We start from the raw sequence: 19752 nt of genomic DNA, 5'->3' as shown, positions 1-19752 counted from the left end.
CATGCATTGTAATCCCTCACTTGATATATATGTCAACACCACTTGTTATATTCTGCGTTAGCAAAGAGAACACATGTTGTATGCACATACAATTGGGGAACTTGTCGAATATTTATGCGCGTGCAGTAGTTTGTTTACAGAGGAAAGCCTTCGGCTGGCTTTCCTGTGGCAGGGTGGCGCAGTGGGAACACTCGTGCTTCGCGGCAAGAAGGGCATGGGTTTGATTCCCGACTCGGACGCCTGTCTGTATAGAGTTTATAATTGGTATTGGCAAAAAATAAATCCCATTGCTGAGAAGTGTATTTGCTGATCACTCAATTGGGATAAAAGGGCGCAACAGTGCAATTACTTTGGCAGGAGCCTCCTGAAATAATAGCCTTGAGAGTCGGTGAGGCTTTCGTGGGGTAAACAAGCGTCATGATAAAAAATAAATAATGAGTGCCAAGACTTTATCAGGAGGGTCCCAATACGTACATTTGGCGAGTTTCTTGAGCATTTTAATCTTCTGGAGGAAACCAGAGTGGCGAGGGGGGGAATGTTTACGATGGGAGAACGCAAAAAAACAACCAGCCGGACAGGTAGGCCGACAAAGCCGCTGGCTACGCACCCACAGCCTTCCGCCGTGCACGCCGCGCCTTTATCTTGGTGCGATCCGCCAAACCCCCCCCCCCCGCCCTGCGTTTTTCGTTGGATCTGAGGCCGTGCGCCACCCAAGTCACCCAAGTCCCGGGGCGAGCACGTGGATTTTGTGTTTTGGTGATTCAAAATAAAAACCACGGGGAGTTGTTGCGCAATAGTGCGCGCCGCGCCGCCGATGATGGAGCTCGGCTCTCGAGCAAGCCGGCCAGCCAGCCGCGTGGGTGACAACAACAACAAGGAAAAGAAGCAGCAGCGGCGGCGGCGGCGAGGCCCCCGTGTTTTCACCCAGTGCCAAGTGCGCGTGCCCGCGATGTAGGGGTGAGTGAGTCACTCGCGCGAGAAACTCCTGAGCCAAGCACCCCCCCCATAACGTTTGGCTGCCAGCGGTCTATTGAAGAGAGCGGTGGCAGAACGCTGTGATCTCTTGGCCCGTGCCGCGGGCTTGGTGCTCGGCCAGCCCCGAAAGTAAAATCCCAAACAACATCCTCCCTCTCCGTCCGCGTCCAGAGAGATGATTCACTTCCAGCTATTTAACAAGTGCCTCCGAGCCCGTTGCCATGTAATGCACATGGTATTGCTCACGATTCAGCCAAGTTGGCACAGCACGTGTGTGCACGGGAATAGGGGCGGTGGGTTTGGGGCAGGGGGGGGGGAGAGTCTGTTTATTTTTGTATTGTGTGTGTGTGCGCGCGTGTTTTAAACCCGTGCTCCCCGAGCGGGGAGTGGAGGTGCAGCGGTTGACACGCCTAGCGCGATGTAATCCCAGCGACCTAGGTTTTGATTCCCCCGGGCGGACGCATCGGTGGCCAAGCGGTGTCTGGTCTGAGATTGTCGATAGGGCCTGCAGCAGTTTGACTTGGCGTCTAAAATAATAGGTGCATGTCGCGCGCGCGTGTGAAACTTCAGTACGGCGGAGACGAAGGTGGTCGGGAAGGTTTTTTTCTGGCCACAACACCCTCTCATCCGTGTGCTGTTCTATACTGGGTAGGTGTTTTTTTCGACAGCACTTTTTTCTCCCCCCTTGCCTCCCCCACTCTACGAATACTTAAATGAGGTGGGTTTAGGGGGGGGGCGTTGTTTTTAAACCGCACGGCACGTTCCTTGCTCTGGCTTTGTATAGTCTCGGACCTTGTGGCTCTTTTATGTAATGTTTGTTGATGGTGTGTTCTCAGGCTCCGTGGGAGATATTGTGAAACCTGTTTTGTTGCCGCTGGTGCCAAGTTATATTCGTTCCACGGACGAGAAGGGGTATTTTGGAAGGAGCAGTGGAATAAGTGCAACTGCATTGCTGCTGGCCTTCAGACTGTGGTGCAGTGTAGCGGCCGAGAGAAGGCAGATAGGCGAATGCAACCACACGTGCAAGTTTTCTTTCTCGCGTGCCAACGACACATATCCTCCGTGTAGCCTTAACAGACTGTTGGGGCAAGTGCCGAAGCGAGCACCTATGAAGGCCGGCACGGCACACGATGGGATCGGTGGCCAGCACCACGCCCGGCCGCCTTTGTCTCCCCAGTGGCGATGTTTACTACACACCGCACCAGGTAATAATTTTCGGCTGAGTCGACCTAGTGGAGGCCCAGGACCAATTCAGATAATCGTCGCTGGTGTTGGCCGTGAGCGGGAATCGAACTCGGGCCGTCAGGTTCTTAGAGCGGCACACTAACCCGCTACACTATAGCTCTCCAATTTCTCGTGTGCACACTCATTTTACACGCACGCACACGTTAACATGTAAAGCACATGTCTCGTACGTACAGCCGAGTCGGTGGGAAGGTCACGTGTGCTGGGATAAATAAAGTACCCGTGCTCCCACCTCTTACAAGAGTCTGACCGTTGTGGAAGAGTAGGCCAAATACCCTATTTAGCGGGGCTGGCTAAAGCTCCTCATGGAAGGCTACCGTGTCAATACTTTCGTTGTGCTGAGCCAGAGCGTGCATGGCTGTTCTTTTGCCATATGTACCTGTTGCACACACAGCTGACTGACGGTATGGTCAGTAATGTTACGAGTTCAAATCCCGGTCAGGGGTTGACTCAGCCCTTTATTTCCAGAGGGTGAAGTCAGTAGTGGTTGTCCTTGGAGTGACAGGACCTTGCCATAGAAATGTGGAATTTCCACGATTGTCTGAGGAACGATAGTGAGTCGAATGCTTTGCCAAGTGTTACTCTGCTGAACCGTGCACATGTGTCTATACTGTACAACGTACGCAGATACAAATTACATGCGCGTATCTTCATAATAAAAAATTCTACACACAAGAAAGCCAAAATGTGGGTTGAACATTTTTTTTTGGAAACCTGGCAAAACACTTCAGCAATACCTTAAGTTGCTGTCGTGGAGAGATGAGTTGATCATCGGTTCAATTGTCAGTGCAGTCTCAAGCGAGCGGGCTTGTACAACGATAAAACCAGTGCCCGGAGTTTCAAACCAAGAGTTGTACGTGTGGTACAACTCTGTTGTGAGAGGAGCAGATATCCCACTCATTGTTGGGAATTCAATGGCCAGAATTGACTCGCCATTCGTACGATGATCATCATCCTCATCATTATCCCATCATCATCATCAGCACCCCATCCATCCCAGGACTTGTAAAACGAACAGCAACTGTTGAGCTAATCTTGTATCTTGCCACGGAAAAATGTGGAATTTTCACCACTGACTCGAGACAATCAATGATGGCAGTTCTGCCCACATCTCGTTTCAGAATGGGAGCACTTTAAACCTGAAACTTTCATTATCTATGGTTCTCTACTGCAATTATTTGTGTGTGTGCGCGCTGTTACGATGTGTGTGTGCGCAGTGCTGTGTGGAGAGATGAGTCGATCATCGGGTCGTTGCGATCGTTCCTAGCAATATCGACATGCATGCAATGTATTTATGAGGCGAAATGTTTAACAATTTATGTATTGAACTATTTAACATTGCCTAGCACCCCCTGCTGGTATTGCATTCGATCGACCACGTCACGTGTGAGATTTATGCGCTCCTTTGACGTGCACTGACATTGTTCTAGCGACCACCTGGCCACAATTGCCAATAATGCCCCTCCTGTGAAGGTTTCCTCACTTCGTCGGCAAGTTTGGATTGCGGTCTGGGATGTTTGTGATCTCGGGTGCCACGGTGGCGAGATGTTAACTACCTCGCCCGGTGTACGGGAGGTCGTGGGCTCGATCCCAAACCGGATGCCTGCGTATTTGGAGTTTGTGTGTTCTCCTCGTGGTCACGTGGATTTTTCTCCGGGTCTTAATTGACATCTGCCACTGTGCCGCCCAAGCTGGCTAGTGGGGTGAGATACATTTTGCGAATCGGGCTTCTTTGTGATGAAAAGTATAAGAAAGTGAGTGACCATAATCAACCATTGAGGAGAGAAAGCCCCACTTCGTATTTTTGGTCTACCGCCGAGTGTTGCCGATCACACACACACAGAGTAGCGAAGGCACAGGGGTGCAACTCTGTAGGCGTTGCCAGTACCTGCAAATCCAGGTGGCAGCACAGCAAGTAGAGTTTCGCTTGTTGACCGGTCTACGTGTGGATTTTGTCCGGGTACAGTGGAAGCTGAGCACACCTACTATGAGCACAGTTCTGTATAAGCAACACATGCTTACATTGCACTGTTCGGGAGAGAGGGGGGGTGGGCAAAGAACAGCTTCTGATACAAGCACACTTCGGATATAAGCACAACTGGCCTTTTTGCCAGAGGAGCATGCTTATTTCCCGCGTCAACTGTGCACTGCTTTCTTTCCACATGCAAACACACCGAAAGAGTAATTGGTCATACATTTACAAATTTATTTTGGAACTCAGTCCGGCTTTCCTTGGTTCGTGTTAAAGTATTATTAAAATGCGGTGAGGTGTGCATGCGCCCACGCTAATATACCCCCCCCTCCTACCCACAGTATTTTGTGTGAGCGTGTAAATATTGTTTTCAAAAGGATATATTTTTAGTTAAAACTGTTCAGATTTTATTGAAGAGTGAAGACTAGTCAACAAGCCTTCCATTCTTTTGTGAGGAACGCATTTGTTTACATTCTTAGGTGAACTTGAGCTGGGCACGTCGTTCATGTGCGAAAGGTACAGCCCTGGGAGAGGTTTGATTTCGATCCGCTCGCGGCTCAAAGAAAACAGCCAAACGCGCACGCGTCGGAACGGTCCGCAAATATCGAGGACGTTGCAGAAAAAAATAGAAAACCCGTCGTTGCTGCATTTCGGTGGAAGTGATCGCGCAAGCGTCAATTGTTATTCCTCTATCTGAAGGGAACGTGACCTCGGTGGCCGACTGCTACCGCTGTCAGCATTGGGGTTTCCGCCCCAAGGCCTCTTGTGTCGTGTGCAGAAAGCCTAACATGGGGTCCGAAGCACGCCACACGCCCAATCGCCGTCGTCTCTAAAGCATAATCAACAGTTTGTCATCCTCAGGATAGACCGGCCCTGTCATGGGCACGTGGAGTTTACACCTGTCACAGGCACTGATTGAGAAAGTTGAGTTCTGCCCTTATAACCTGTTTGATCGGTAAGACACTTGGACTATTTGATGGAATACATCGATTTTGGCGTGACTTTCTTTGAAGCTAAACTTGGTTGTCTTTAGGAGGTACATTGCCCAGACATGAATATGGAATATCCATTGCTAGCTAATAACCAATGTTGAACACGTGCGCACCGATCAGTGTGCATCAGCGTAAGCGAACGCTCTGATGTGTTTGACTTTAGTGTTTACACTTAAAAGATAAACCAGCCGTACGAATTTTTATGTCTGCCAAACCCAATTTAAAACAAAAATCGAAACTTACTACAACAAAAAGAATGCGCCGAGAGAACATAAGGAATAAGACAAGCTGTTTGCTTTATTGCATGTATATTTTTAAAGTTTCAATCTGTTACAGATGACATCAAGTACGTTTTTTTTCTCCCCAAGACACCGACATTCGGCTGCTTCACTTTGCATTATAGTCGCTTGTCGAAATATAAAAAAGGAAATATCTCTCCTGTGCCCTTTCGACCCTCCTTCCCTTTGCAGTGTGCGCTGCGTGGAATTTGGTGGGACCAGACCTCCTGAGGTCATATCGACTTGGGACGTTTAAAGGGGTGCGCTTATTTATTGTTGTTGTTAGTTTGTTTATAATTCCCCCCCCCTCCCTCTGCCCCGCCCGCCCCGCGTCTTATCTCGATCCTCGTTGCCTCTCCGTTAAATCGGTTGCGGCGTTCGTCTGCCGTGGAGACCACCCCCGGATTGACATCATCACGTGGAAATCTATAGCAGCCAAATAGTCTAAACGCACGTAGATTCAAAATTTCGGAGGGAAAAACCGGAGGACCCGGATCAAAATTCACATGACCACGGAGACACAAGCAAACTCTAAATATACAGGGTCGGGACAAAAACCCACGACCTCCTGTATACCAGGTGAGGTAGTTAACATCTCGCCACCATGAGCCCTGGGGTGTGGCACTCGTCTGTGTTTATTGGCCCTCGGTCCCAGGATGGGCCAATTTATTCGCAGGATGAGCACTATTCACTTTTCACAAAGCAGTACTCACTTTATTCACCCCGGCAGGGATGACAGTCTGAGAGTCCACTTCCGACAGGGATTTGAACTCCTCACCTCTGAGTCAAGGTCCTCTACTAACCACAGTGCTGCTACCTGGGCAAATTACATTATTGTCACAAGTATTTATAAAATACTTCTCACATGACAGATTTAGAAATGTGTATCACATGCATAATTATTATTACTATTGTATCTACCAAAATTACCTAAAGTTACTTTGAGAGATAAATATAAAACAAACAACCCCCAGATCTATGGACATCAAACTTCAGTTGTTGAGTTTAACGGACAGAATTTGATTAACCTCTTGGGAAAAAACGTGGATCTTCAAATGGTTCAGAATGTTGTACGAGGGCGGCGCAAATGAACTCCACTTGGCAAAGCAACGTGGCCCACGTGGAATGCTTGTCCTTATACGGTCGGGCACGTTAGGGTTCATGGGTCACCCGCAGGAAATATGACCCCCATGGTGCGGCGGGTTCAGAACCGTTGGGGGGGGGGGGGTGGGGGCCTTGCCGTTGGCGGGGGAGTGCGGAGCGGCGCACCGTAGAATTGTGGGTGTCGTTGAACTCCCATTTGACCAACGGATGAAATAAACCTATCGAGAGATGCGGGACAGCATTAACTTCTTTTGCGAGGATGACCTGAGAATACAGGCCGCCCTGTAAATGGGTCACCCTCTATAGCCAATACTGAGTGGTTAGATTGTATATCCCTCACTAACAATAACATGGAGGATATATAGAGGAAATAAATGTTCATTTCGCATATTCTATGTCTCCCAACAATCTCAATCCACTTGTGGAGAGGGCTTGTACCTTTACACTATGGTGGGGGGGGGGGAGGCATTCCTGAGCCTCGGGGAACGCATATGTCAGCAGTGGTGAACATTGATGACCAAGAGTGATGGGTCCCAATGAGGACAACACCAATTTACAGTTGTCTTTGTTGTACTGCTGTGTGTTGGTGGTTTTGCCACATTTTCTCACCTGCTGAGATGTTGGCCTAAATGGTCACACACACGTGTGCAGTTCTTTAGAGCTGGTGGTCTGCGTGAGGCCGAGGTCTTTGGTACGCAGATCGCACGGTTGTGTGTTGTTAACTCTGTTTGCTTTGCGGCCTGCACTAAGTTTTCTGTTGTGGAGTTTTTTTTCGCAATTTGCTGATTTTAATTCCTTAAACTGTTGGTAAAAATAACAATGTTTTATCTAAAACACAGCAAGAAAAATCAATAACCCTTTGTCGATACAGTGCTGGATGAAGATCTCCCCACACTTGCTGGCTATGGGAGTTGTTTTGCCATAATTCACCACGCTGGTGAATGCGGCGTGGTGGTCTGGTTCAAATATCACTCTCCACTGAGGTTAACTTGTAGGCAGGAATCAAACCGGGTCGTCGGGTTTACACCAAAGCACACTACCCGCCCATGCTTTATATTAATGATGTTATAAACGTAATGTGTAAAAAGTTGTGAACATTCAGATATCTTCTTGGTTCTTTCGGTAAAGTCACGTAGAAGGGAAGTAATAAAATAATAAGTATTCAGATACTTGAATGTGTAAACACGAGGCCTGCCTACATATGGTACATAAGGAATAGATACACATACGACTCGCCGCGAGTGATGGGATACTGATACCTCGTCGCATGCCCTGCATTATTGATGGTCTATCTCATCACCGCTTATGTTACCACTGCAGCGTTTACTCTCATACGCTCCTCACCCTGCAGCTAATGAATCTCATTCTCCCGAGGCCATCGGAGGCTCATTCAACCCACTCTGCTCCGACATCCCCATTCATGCCGCGTGGCTGTTGGCACACCCGCTACCCGGCCACCTTGCGGCGTGGGGAATGGCCGTTGACATCTCCATTCACTCGGCTAAATATTCTGTGGGATGTTACCAGGCATTACAGTATTTGGCTGCCATACAGGAGGTCTTGTATATTTGGAGTTTGCACGTTCTCCCCGTGGTCGCGTGGATTTGCTCCCACCACATATGTGGCTGGTTTGAAGTTCCACGTGATAATATTTGCCACACCTCCAACATACATACACGTCGTTGAGCTATCATTGGAGGCCAGTTCGCCACTGAAAACAAGTTATATAGCTCAGTGGGCCTTACCTGTTAACATTAAAATAGGTTAATAAAGTATATTTAGGATGCGTTCCTGATTTTTTAATTATTCCGAAACAAAACAGTTTCGAAATAATCTGAACAATATTTTCATGTCGCTTCAATGAAGTAACGTCGTGCTTAAACTATACGCATCATATTGTGCACGTATGGATCACTTATTTACAATTCGTAAACATTGCATCAAAATGATTGGCTAATGGAGAGAACTAAACTACACACTGGAAAAACAAAGAGAAACAACACAAGTGAGTGGTTAGAACGTGACAAAAGTAGCTTCCCTGCTCTGAATTTGACGACCTATGCTGGTCCAGCTCACCGACGTGCACTCCGCTTGCACTGTGCCGTTGTTCAGCACAGTGTCCCGACGTTTCGCTTCCAGAAGGAGCTCGCAGCACGTGAAAGCGATAATGTCGGACGCCATGCCGAACGTCACGCCACGTGGTGCCGGAGAGCGACACACCCGAGTCGTTTTGAACCTGCTTTCTCAAACTTAACTTCCACACCTCCTTACCACTCAATTTTGGGGGTGCAGATGAAGCATGCGGTTTGTTCTGTAGGTCCTTTTGTTTAGCCATCTTAACAGCCGGAAGGCGACGTTGCTTAAATATTTATTTACACGGTGGCACCAGTTGTCTTCGGGGTTTAGTTACTCTTCTTTCAAAAACACAGAATTGATTATTAACTCTCTGAACAAGTGCCTTTGTGCTCTTAAAAGCATTATTTAACTAAATCACATTTCCCCCCTGTTCCTGTCTGCTTAAGTCGGCAGTCATGCAGCTTAATTGAGAGAATCCTTGGGTTGTGACTGATTGTGTTCTCACAAACTCTTTGACAATCTGCATAATCCTCGTGAAACTGGGGACCAACACCCACAACTCCCTCCGCCAACCCTCGGGGAAGAATAAGAATCTTAATTTTTATCCCGGAGAATATAATTTTTATTTTACCAGGTAAGGCCCACTCTGAGCTAGATAGCTCTCTTTCAGAAGTGGCCTGGCCACAAATGATAGCTCGGCAAAGTGGCTCATCGCGTGTACATTTATAGCAGCCAAATACGGGGAGAGAGACATGCAAACTCCAAATATTCAGGCGTCATGGTTGGGATCGAACTCACGACCTCCTGTATACCAGGCGAGGTAGTTAACATCTCGCCACCATAAAGCCCTTACGGTCCATGAAGTTATTTTTCACAGATGTCCAGGAGGGGCGATTTCCCCCCCCCAGAATTCTCTCACAACATCTTGAAAGCAGTTAGCAAACTGCACTTGTGAAATTAGTTACACGTCGGCAATGTGTGAGCATTGTCTTGAACCAGTCTGCCCCCCCACCCACTCAACCACCACCTCCCTCTAACTAGCAATTACCAGAGTGGTGAAGTATAGTCAGACGACCCCCATGACCGACACCCATGGGAGTCCTTCATCCAGCATCGTATTTACAAAAGGTTGTAAATATTCTTAAATAATGTACTATTTTTGCCGTGTATATTTCACTGTAAAAATACCAATCAGAAATAATATAGTGTATTATGGGTCCTGTGGTGGTGAGATGTTAACTCCCTTGCCCGGTATGCAGGAGGCATGGGTTTGATCCCAACCCTTGAGGCCTGCGTGTTCTCCCCGTGGTTGCATGGGTTTTTTCTCCGGGTCCTTCGGTTTTCCCCTCCACATTTAGAAACACGTGTCTTGAGTATTTGGTTGCTACGAAAAAGAGATTTCAAGCTCAGTGGATCTTACCTCGTAAAATAGAAATAGTTTAGTTTTAGGTATTTTGCCCTCTTGCGAACAATCACATTTGCTTACTTATGATTTACATTTCAACTCTTTTAGGCTCATGGTTTTATTTGTGGTGAGGTGTTCGATTTATATAACATTTTGAGTTCAAATCCCTATCAGGGTTCACCCAGCCTATCATCTCTCTGGATTTACTAAAATGAGTAACGCTTTGTGGGAAGTCGACAGTGGGGAGTCCAAACCAAAGACTGAGATACAGAGCCAATGTATTCACGATATTCAATCGCCTGCTGTGAAGTAAGGGTGCGCATTAGAAATCCATGTGGAATTCCAAACAATGGATCACCTGGTATCCACCGCAGTTCTATATTATCATTATCAATAAACGAAAGTAAAGTGGTGTCGGCACACTGACTTTGTAATACACAGCAGTCTGTGTAAGCATTGTTTTACCCAAACTATGCATAGTGGCACTTAACTGCTTAGAGTGAAACGGATTGGAAAGGGGAACACTGCTGTTCGGCCTTACACGCTTGTGATGACAACTTTAACACACGGCGCACACACGGAAGGAAATGGATATATCGGTTGTAGAGTTTAAAAAAAAATGAATTAAGAGCTAACTCTGTTGAAATACACGAGGGCCCTTTGAAGTTAAGGGAGTGATTCATGTGCTCATCGAAGTGCAGTTGTTGAGGATATTCTTTCGAGAGACTGCCAAGTTTATGATAAAAAGAAATGGGTGCAAATGCATTTTCTTACCGCCTCTAAACAATGATCTTCACAAAGTAAGATCGGAGAAAATGAACGGTAAACTACAGAGTGTTGGTTAACAATCTCTCGTGGTTTCTTCTCTCTCGAAATTATACATTCCGTCAGAAACGTGGTCCACACAAACACCACGATGGCCTGCTGTTGATAACACCACACGGTCTTTTACATCCACACAATGGCAGATGGCTCACTTAGGTAATCCCCTGCCCAAATTACATGGGCAGCTGTGGAAACCAAACTGCCAACAGTGCAAACTGTCACACTCTGCACACGCGTGTGCTGAGTGTATGTTTCATGATAAACTATTAAACTATATTTGATTTTAGCAGGTAAGGCCCACTGAGCTATACAACTATTTTTCAGAAACGACCTGGCTATCTCAAATGATAGCTAAATTAAGTGCCGTATCACGTGGACCTTTATAACAGCCAAATACTCCAAATTTATAAATGTGGAGGGAAAGCCCGGAGGAACCGGTGAAAAATCCACACGACCATGGGGAGAACATGCAAACTCCAAATATACAGGCATCAGGGTCAGGATCGAACCCACGACCTCCTGCATACCATGCCACCGTGGGGCGAGATGATAAACTGGACATCCCATTGTTAATCCACTGTTGGGTGAGAGCCTCCCCATGCTTGTGGGTTGTTGGACTGTACTTCACCACGCTGGTGGTGAAGTATGGTCACACGCAGCTGATGTTAGCCGTGGCCTGGATTCTTACTCGGATCGCCGGGTTCAGAGCGTGGTGCGCTAACCAGCCACTATTCCACCGCTCCCTGTCATCACATCTTTGTGAAAACTCTTTATTGGGTATAACACAATTTTCCACACCTTTTAGATAGTACATTTACATTAAATATTGACAAATTGGTAAAACTTTGCTTTGAGCAAGTCAATAAACTGCACTTAAATTTTTTATTTTCAATAATTTATCAATTAATTTATAATGTGTCGTCTGACCATTTGAAATTACGAAACAGTTAAACATCATTTAATATTAATGACATCGAATGTGTATCTCATCAGAAGGTAAGATTATTTATTTTAACAAAATTAGAATGGACGCCTCAACATTATTCACGGAGCCTTTTAGAAGTTTAATCTTTAATGAGGTGACACAATATTAGCAGATAACTTAGGTTAAGTTTGTCCACTGCTACTGGCAAATGGAGGAGTTTGCGATATCTTATTGTCGAAACGTCGTCGGCATCACATTCATTTTATAGATTATAGATTTTACAAAAATTCCCTTTAACTATTTAAGGACCAGACATGCATAATCGTGCGAATGTGGTCATCACTCGCGTGCGCACGAGGCTCTCAACTGGGCATTGAGACATTGCGGGAGGAGCCTGCGACAGACGATGCTGCCGGGCTGTCGGCACGGTTGGCACGCTGTGGAGAAGGTCACTGCACGGCAGTTGAGACAATGGGGGTATGCTTCTTGAATGATTCCTCTCACCTCGTGCAAGATGTCTCACCAGCATGGAAGAGCAGGCCGAATACCACTTTAGAGGGGGTTCTCTAGAGCTCCCTCAATGGGACACCCTTTCATCAGCAGTGGGCGTGAGCAAGCGATTTTTCAAGACTGCACATTTACCGTTTTACATTTTTACCTACGCAAAATTAAAAATATCTATTTTTGTACAAATTTATTTTGCATGTAAAAGGAGACTGGGGAGTGTCTGGAGAAACACTTCGCATACGAGGAGATAACATTGTCTCTTTGACATAAATGGCTTTTAAAAGTCAAACGATCTCGCCGTTCAAGCGGAACGGTGGGCGGTGATGATCTCTTCTGAAAATCCTGGCTGAGCCAGCGGTGGAAATTTATTCCCGTCGTGGGTTGCCAGTGTCTTTCATAGACAACCTCTGGTGACCTCTCACAAAGTCGTAATTAGTTTATTGACCCCAGAAGGATGATGGGGCTGAGTTCACCCCCAAGCCGGGATTTGATTTCACAACTCTGAGCAAAGCCCTCTTGCCACACAGTGCCACCCGGACGGGATGAGCACCATAGAGACATTAAGGCAACATTTAAACAAAACCACACACAATCTTGTCCTTTGAAGCATCACAAACTTATCCCTGGGATCGCAGAGAGCCGAATTAGTGTTTGGAGCAGGGGGCGTGCGATTGTGCCCAGATTGACTGGTCGGTCAGTCGGCGCGCAGGAGAATGCACGGAGGGGTGGTGCGTGGGGGGCGGAATGCGCCCGGGTTTGGGGAGGTTTTTTTTACCTACGGCGGCGTTGGTGCAGCAAGAATGATGCCCGGTTTTTTGGTTGTGGGGGTTGGAGTGCACAGTTTTCTAAGTTTTTGGAATGTTCTTTGGTTGCCGTCACTGAATGCTTGAGTAGATATGGCTGAATGGCCGGGGAAGGGGGGGGGGCCTTTCGCAGGCAGGGGGTGGAGCAGCTCGATAAACAATGGATGCGATTTTGCGGGCTGCCGATCACAGTTGGGGGGTGGCGTGGGGGGGGTCCCAACATTGGAGAAAGGGAGGGAGGGGCCCCCCCTTCCCCTTTCTCTCAAGGCAACTGCCATCTACAGGGGTGGCCTAAACGACTTCCCAGGCCTCCATGCTCGCACTCATCCCCCCCACCCACCCACCCACCCCCCAAGCAAAACCATAGCCCCCACAAGGATCCCCACCCCACCGAGGAAAAAAAACCTCTAATCCATTACTGCCAGGGTGTCGAGTAAATTCCTCAATTCCTTAATACTTGCAATGTTCTTTGGCGCTTTGCCAAGTTGTACTTTCGTTTAAAAATGATGGTGGGTTCTTTGAAACAAAAAAAAGTCGAGGGAGGTGGGGAAAGAAAATAAAAAAATAGATTTTTTAAGGTTCTCAAGTCGGTAAATTGTAGGTCGAAACCAGAAGGTAAATACACACGTAGGCTGGATAAATTATCAAGAGAGATGTTAATTGTTTTGCCGGGGGTGGGGGGGGGGGCGTTTTTGTTGTCGTATTCTTGAAATAATGGATGGAAAAATCAAACGTGGAGTTGCTTTGTTACACTTGCCTTGTAGTTGGCACACGTCAGCCACCACAGTTGCATAGTTCGTACCATGAAATGTGTTTTTTTGCATGATGGAATCACACGGTTTATTTATCTTTTCAAATTTAATTACGAACTCGCATTTTGGTGCAAATTAGATGAAAATTCCAGTTTGGTAAACTTGGTACGGCAGCACTAAAACTTAAGAGCTATCCACTGGGATGATTCTAATAATGTTAACAATAAATCAAAGTATATGAATGCACAACTCTGGAATAAATCTTGACTTAAAGCTTTCGTGACTGCAGGAATCCATATTCTTTGGGTCTTTCGGTAAAGTCACGTAGATAGGTTCAAAGAAAATACGTTTTTTTTGTTATTTTCTTTGAACTCTGGAATACTTGAAAATTTAAGTTGAATATGCATTTTTAGCAAATAATCAATGGATATCATACGCATATGCAGTGGACGTTTGATGCTGTGTCGGTGTAGCGTGAGGCTCTTTCTATTTCGTGATAATTACGAATGTACCCGTACCATTTTAAGTTATGGCGTTCATTATTTTTACTTGCAGTTTTGCCACGGCAGGTGATTTTGCGTTTCTTCGTTTTAATAATGCTGAGTTCTTGAATTGTTGAAATGTTCTCTTGTGCCATTCCTGTACACACCCATTCTCACCCTCGAGATAGAGCCGCGCTATCTCAAATGGCCTTTCTCCCGGGACATCGCACAAATAAAGAATACAATTAATATGAAAAATAAGAATAGGTTTTACCCTTTCTGGCAATGCAACAGGTGTTAAGATGTTCAAACACTAAATAGAAACCTTTTGCAAGGTGGCAAAAAGCTCCCATGATATAGCCGCTCACCCGGAACGATAAATGCTATGATACGTGCATTGTCTTTGTGCTGTTCAAACTTTGTCGTTCTCTGGTCTGACACTCGTGAGATTAGGCCAATCAGTTTCAAAGAAAATGCCATATCTTATATCAGAGGATGCTTGTTTGCATCTTCACCACAAGTACGTTTGGTGTATGCAGACTTGATTCCTTGCAAAAGGTGTCTATTTTGGTGTTTGAACATCTTGACATCTGTTGTATTGCCAGAAAGGGTAAAACATATTCTTATTTTTTATACTTTGATACGGGCAAAAAGGTCCCATGATACAATAATTCACGGTTGCTTGCCCGTCACTTCAATCTCTTGACACACAAGCGACGTTGGCTGGAGTTGAAGCCTCAAATTGGCCTCCTACTTCTAGCATCATCACCAAGACGCTCACCATGAAATGATTGCAGTCTGCTGAGGGCAAAGCTGCAGCCCTGCAATTTCTCGCTCACGCCACTGCTGGTGGAGGGGCCTCAACTCGGGGGAGTTCGAGAGAGCCCCCTTAGAGTGGTATTTGACTTACTACTCCACACTGCAGTTATTAGGGGCGCCATGGTGGCGAAATGTTAACTTCCTCGCCTATCGTATGCAGGATAATTGTTTTTTTACCCGTTTATCTGGCAACAAAACTGACACTTTTTTTTTTACAAGGAGTCATGTTTGCATTGACCACAATACCTGCGGTCGGAATGCAAACAAAAAACACAACTCTGATAATGTATGCACTGTCCTTGAAATTGATTGGTCCACACCCGAGACAGCTTTTCTTAGAGCCTAGTCTCACATGGTGTTGGACCAGATGACGCCAAAAGGCGTGTCAGTTTTGTTGCCAGATAAAATGGTAAAAAAACAATTATCATTTTGCTACTGGCAAAGGAGGTTCCAATGGTGGTAGTATGCAGGAGGCCGTGGGTTCGATCCCGACCATGACACCTGAATATTTGGAGTGTGCATGTTCTCCCTGTGGTTGTGTGGATTTTTTTCCGGGTCTTCCAGTTTTTCCGTCCACATTTAGAATCAACCATGCGTTCAGAGTATTTAGCTGCTATAAATGTCCACGTGACAAGCCACTTCATTGATCTATCATTTGTGGCCAGATCACTTCTGAAAAAAGGCTATATTGCTAAGTGGGCCTTACCTGGTAAAATACAAATAGTTAATTTTTCCAATTTCTAAAAGTTTCCACCATTTGTAGAGTACTCACCATAGTTTAATGTCATTTTTAGATACATCACATTTCCCCCCCTGTTGAGACAAAGCAACGGATCACAAATGTAACATTTGAAACTGCAACCTTGTCGCATGCCGGCTACTTCGACCAACGTTTTGCACAGCAAGTGAGACTTTGACCTCAGTACGTTTATCACCTACAGCAAGTGGGTTACATGCCTCTCTGCCTTGTACGTGTTGCCTGAGAACAACTCAAAGCAGGAATCCTCCTGAAAATTACACTTTTAAATCGACAGAAGAAAAGCAACACATTTCTTTTTAATTAAACGCCCTCTCTTTACTCGGGTGAATCGTGTGCACAATCGCGGCGCCTCGCGCGAGGTGTGGAACGAGTAGCGAATGGCGATGCGTGGCCTGCACGAGTGCTGCGGACTGTGCCCGTTACCCAGCGTGCTTTGGAGCGCGCGTACGGTCCACCATGTGCGATTACGCGGGCGTGTGCGGTGGCCCATTATAGGGGCAGCACAGCATGTAGGTTGCCGGCCCGTTTCCGTCTGGAAGTTTGAGCCCCATCCCCTACGCAGACACCTGTGTCTGAGTACTTGGAGGAATGAGAAGCAGAAGGCAAGGGGAAGGCACCGAGCGGATTTGACTCTGTGCCTGCTGGGTGTGCGCGTCGGCGGGCGCGCGCCCTTTGAGTTGAGCGGGTGCCTCGTTGACTCCATGACTCCACCCTGGCCCGGCCTGCGTGCGTCCTCGCGTGCGTGCCAGGGAGAGGAGTTGCCGTTTCCGCGACGGCCCTTGCCAGACAGCGCGACAACACACGATGCGCCATGAGCAATTGCTCACGTGCCGAATGAGTCTCGAAACTTGACTAACTTTTTCCTTTTTGTTTTTTTTTCTGTTTTCCTTACCCCACTACCCTTCCACCAACCTCTCATTCCCATTTCCCCCCACCCCCCAAAACACTCACCGCCCACCCCTACAATCCCCCCCCACCCCATGCCCATCACAAATTCTTCCTGTGCAGCCACAGCAAGCCGAACAACAAAGAGGCCCGAAGGTAAGACCGGTCATTTATATATTTTTTAATATCTTTACCCGACTCCTTCCCCACCGCTCCTCCTCTACCACCTTTCTCTTACCCCTTGCAGGAGCACAGCCAACACACACAGCTTGTGTTCACCGAGTCTCAGGCATTTACACATCGCCAAATGCCACACGAAACCTCCACTACGACCGCTACAAAAACAAGGACCTAATTTTCAGTAAAAGAATGCAAACTCTAAAATGCACCTTCGACAACACGAAATAGCTCCACTTTTTGTTCTCCCTAAATACCTTCGATGGATAACTGTTGGGAGGGGGCAGCTATACACACAGTCCCTTCCTTCCCCGTGCTCTGTACATCCCCTTTTTTACATGGAAATATTTTTTTACTCCAATGCACATGCGACTTCCTTCCCAAGTACAGTATTGATCTACCGCTCGTGTTTTGTCACAAGTCCATGCTCCCGTTAGCAATTGGGCAGTGATCGTCACTTGAGGCAGTGGGGAAAATGCCACATTTCAATAACAGGAGCCAGTCTTCCCATAGGCAGGCTGAATTTATGGAATCTGTGTGTAATTGTACTGTATTGTGCATTATACAAAGATCCTCCATGTAGCCTTAACAGATGAAGCATGGTTGACTACGTATGGTGCAAAAGACGTTCAACATACATACTGTTGGGGCAAGTGCTGTTAGCGAGCACTTATGAAGGCCGGTGTGACACGCGAGTTGGTGGGTGGCCAGCACCACGCCCCGGCCGCTTTTGTCTCCCCATTGAGACTCAATGAGGCTTTCCTGGACAAATAGTGGGCATTATTACTATAATACATTTTCCTGGCGCATTAAATTATTGTTGTAAATATTTAACGGTTATGTCGAAATGCATAATTTGGGCTTTGTTAAATCGTCAAATGCGGTACATGGTGAGCTTTGTGAATGATCTTATCAAAGAGTTTGTATATAAATATGCATTGAAAATGTAAACAAACTGCTTTAATCTCATGTAAGGATTTTTTTGTGGCATTGGAAGTTGTGCAAAATCATAACTTCACAAAAAAACTCAACATTCTTCTTTAACATTGCCCTAGAGAGGCACTATTATGGATGCATTACGAGTTTGAACACAGAATTGAAACTAATTTAGTCACGTTCTGCTCGCATCACTGTGATGCATTCAAAAGGCACGGCAGTCACACTGTGCAGTAACGTCGCTCGAGTGCTCCTGAAAATCACTTTAAGTATTTTATTTTCTTAAACGAAGCTGAAAACTTGTGTAATGACATAGAATTGGTCACTACGTAGCACAGCGCTGGTTGCTGGCAGAGAAGGGGATCCGCAGTTGCAGCAGCCCTGTCTGTCAGCAGGTCACGTGATAAACTAGAGAGAGGGATGTAGAGGAAAGGTCACAGAGGGGGCACGTGACGGAAGCCCGGTAAACCGCGAGTAGGTTCTAGAAAGGGGGCGTGGCCGGGGCAGAGCGAGGCCACGCCAGGAGAATAAAAGGGGGACCCAGAGCGGGAGCTCGGGGCTGTCGCTTGGAGTGGGATGCCCTCGTCGTGCTGCTGGAGTCTTCGCCGCCGTCACCGTCTTCACCTGCTCGGCGTCGTCAGTCAGGCAGTGTGCCAGCTGTCCTGACTGGGAGCTGTGGTTACTCTGTGTGGACTGTGAAGGCTGTTAATAGAGTGCCTCGCACTCTTAGTGTCTCTGAGTCAGTCACTACACTTGTATTCTAACATACAGACCAGATGACTGTCCTGATCCAGGAATTATTTACGAGGGTCCTGGTTGGTGCTTCAAAGCAAATATTTTCAGACGATTCCAGGGAATGTTTATTACGCACGTGGGAGGAAACCCCCATGTCTTGCGCGAGGGGGCAACACTCTATCCCAGTAGAGTTGGAGACCGATGGCGATTAGTCCACTTGCTGTGTGCCGCCTTCTCCTGGCGAGCCAGGGTTTGGAACCTCCTTGAGGACCACGGGAAGAAGGGGGGGAGGGGGTTCACGACATTTATGCGGTGATCCACCAACCCTCCTCGCTTGCCGCAGTGCTGGATTAGAGGCCGCGGGCAATGGCCACCATCATCACCCGGCTATACACAGGATACATATATACTATACAGTGTGTATATGTATAGAAAAAACCTCTCATCTGGCATAACGGCTGTGCACATATTGCTGCTGCAACGCGGCCCCACTCGTTCGAGCAATGCCTGCTCGCTCCATGCAGCAAAGATCCCCCGTGTAGCCTTAACATGCTGTAGGGGCAAGTGCTGTTTGCGAGTAGCACCTATGAAGGCCGGCACGGCACACGAGGGGGTGGGTGGCCAGCACCTCGCCAGGCCGCCTTTGTCTCCCTAGTCACGATATTTACACACCGGACAATGTGCTCATTTTAGCTTGAGTCGACCTCGAGGAGGCCTAGGACCGTTTATTGGTCGTGAGTGGGAATCGGAACTCGAGTATCCGGGTTCGTAGCGCAGTGCGCTAACCACCGTGCCACCGCTCCCCGCCGCTGTTTCTCCGTGCAGTAGTGACAGCAGCAGGGAGAGACGGGGGTGGGGGTGCTGATGAGGCTCTGCTTGGGGCTCTCTGGTGAGGAATGTGGGAGGTGCGGGCCCCCCTCCTCTCGGCAGCGGTGAGGTCAGGAGAAGCTTGGGAAGGGGGTGGGGGGAAGGGGGTGGGGGGGGAAGTGGTGGGGGGGATCTAGGGCTGGGGGGGGTAATGGGAGAATCGCTGTTGGGGTTGCACGTGCAGGAATGGGGAGGTGGGGAGGTGGAAAGAACTTGGAAAGTGGAGGGATTG

At 47.3% G+C, this 19752-nt stretch overlaps 1 protein-coding gene across 5 annotated transcripts in view; it reads left to right on the top strand.

The window, feature by feature from the left end:
• The window catches only part of HMGA2 (high mobility group AT-hook 2), a 76135-nt gene that overhangs the window by 30170 nt on the left and 26213 nt on the right, over window positions 1-19752 (top strand). For all 5 annotated transcript variants that reach the window (XM_078609446.1, XM_078609447.1, XM_078609443.1 and 2 more), the window contains exon 5: window positions 16929-16961. In XM_078609446.1, the coding sequence (XP_078465572.1) occupies window positions 16929-16961 (33 nt within the window). The remainder of the gene's footprint in view (window positions 1-16928; window positions 16962-19752) is intronic.

The sequence above is a fragment of the Lampetra planeri genome, chromosome 32, assembly GCF_965212315.1.
Source record: "Lampetra planeri chromosome 32, kcLamPlan1.2.h2, whole genome shotgun sequence".
Lineage (NCBI taxonomy): Eukaryota > Metazoa > Chordata > Hyperoartia > Petromyzontiformes > Petromyzontidae > Lampetra > Lampetra planeri.
Note: the sequence above shows the minus strand (reverse complement) of the source record. Positions and strands in the feature narration are given on the sequence as shown.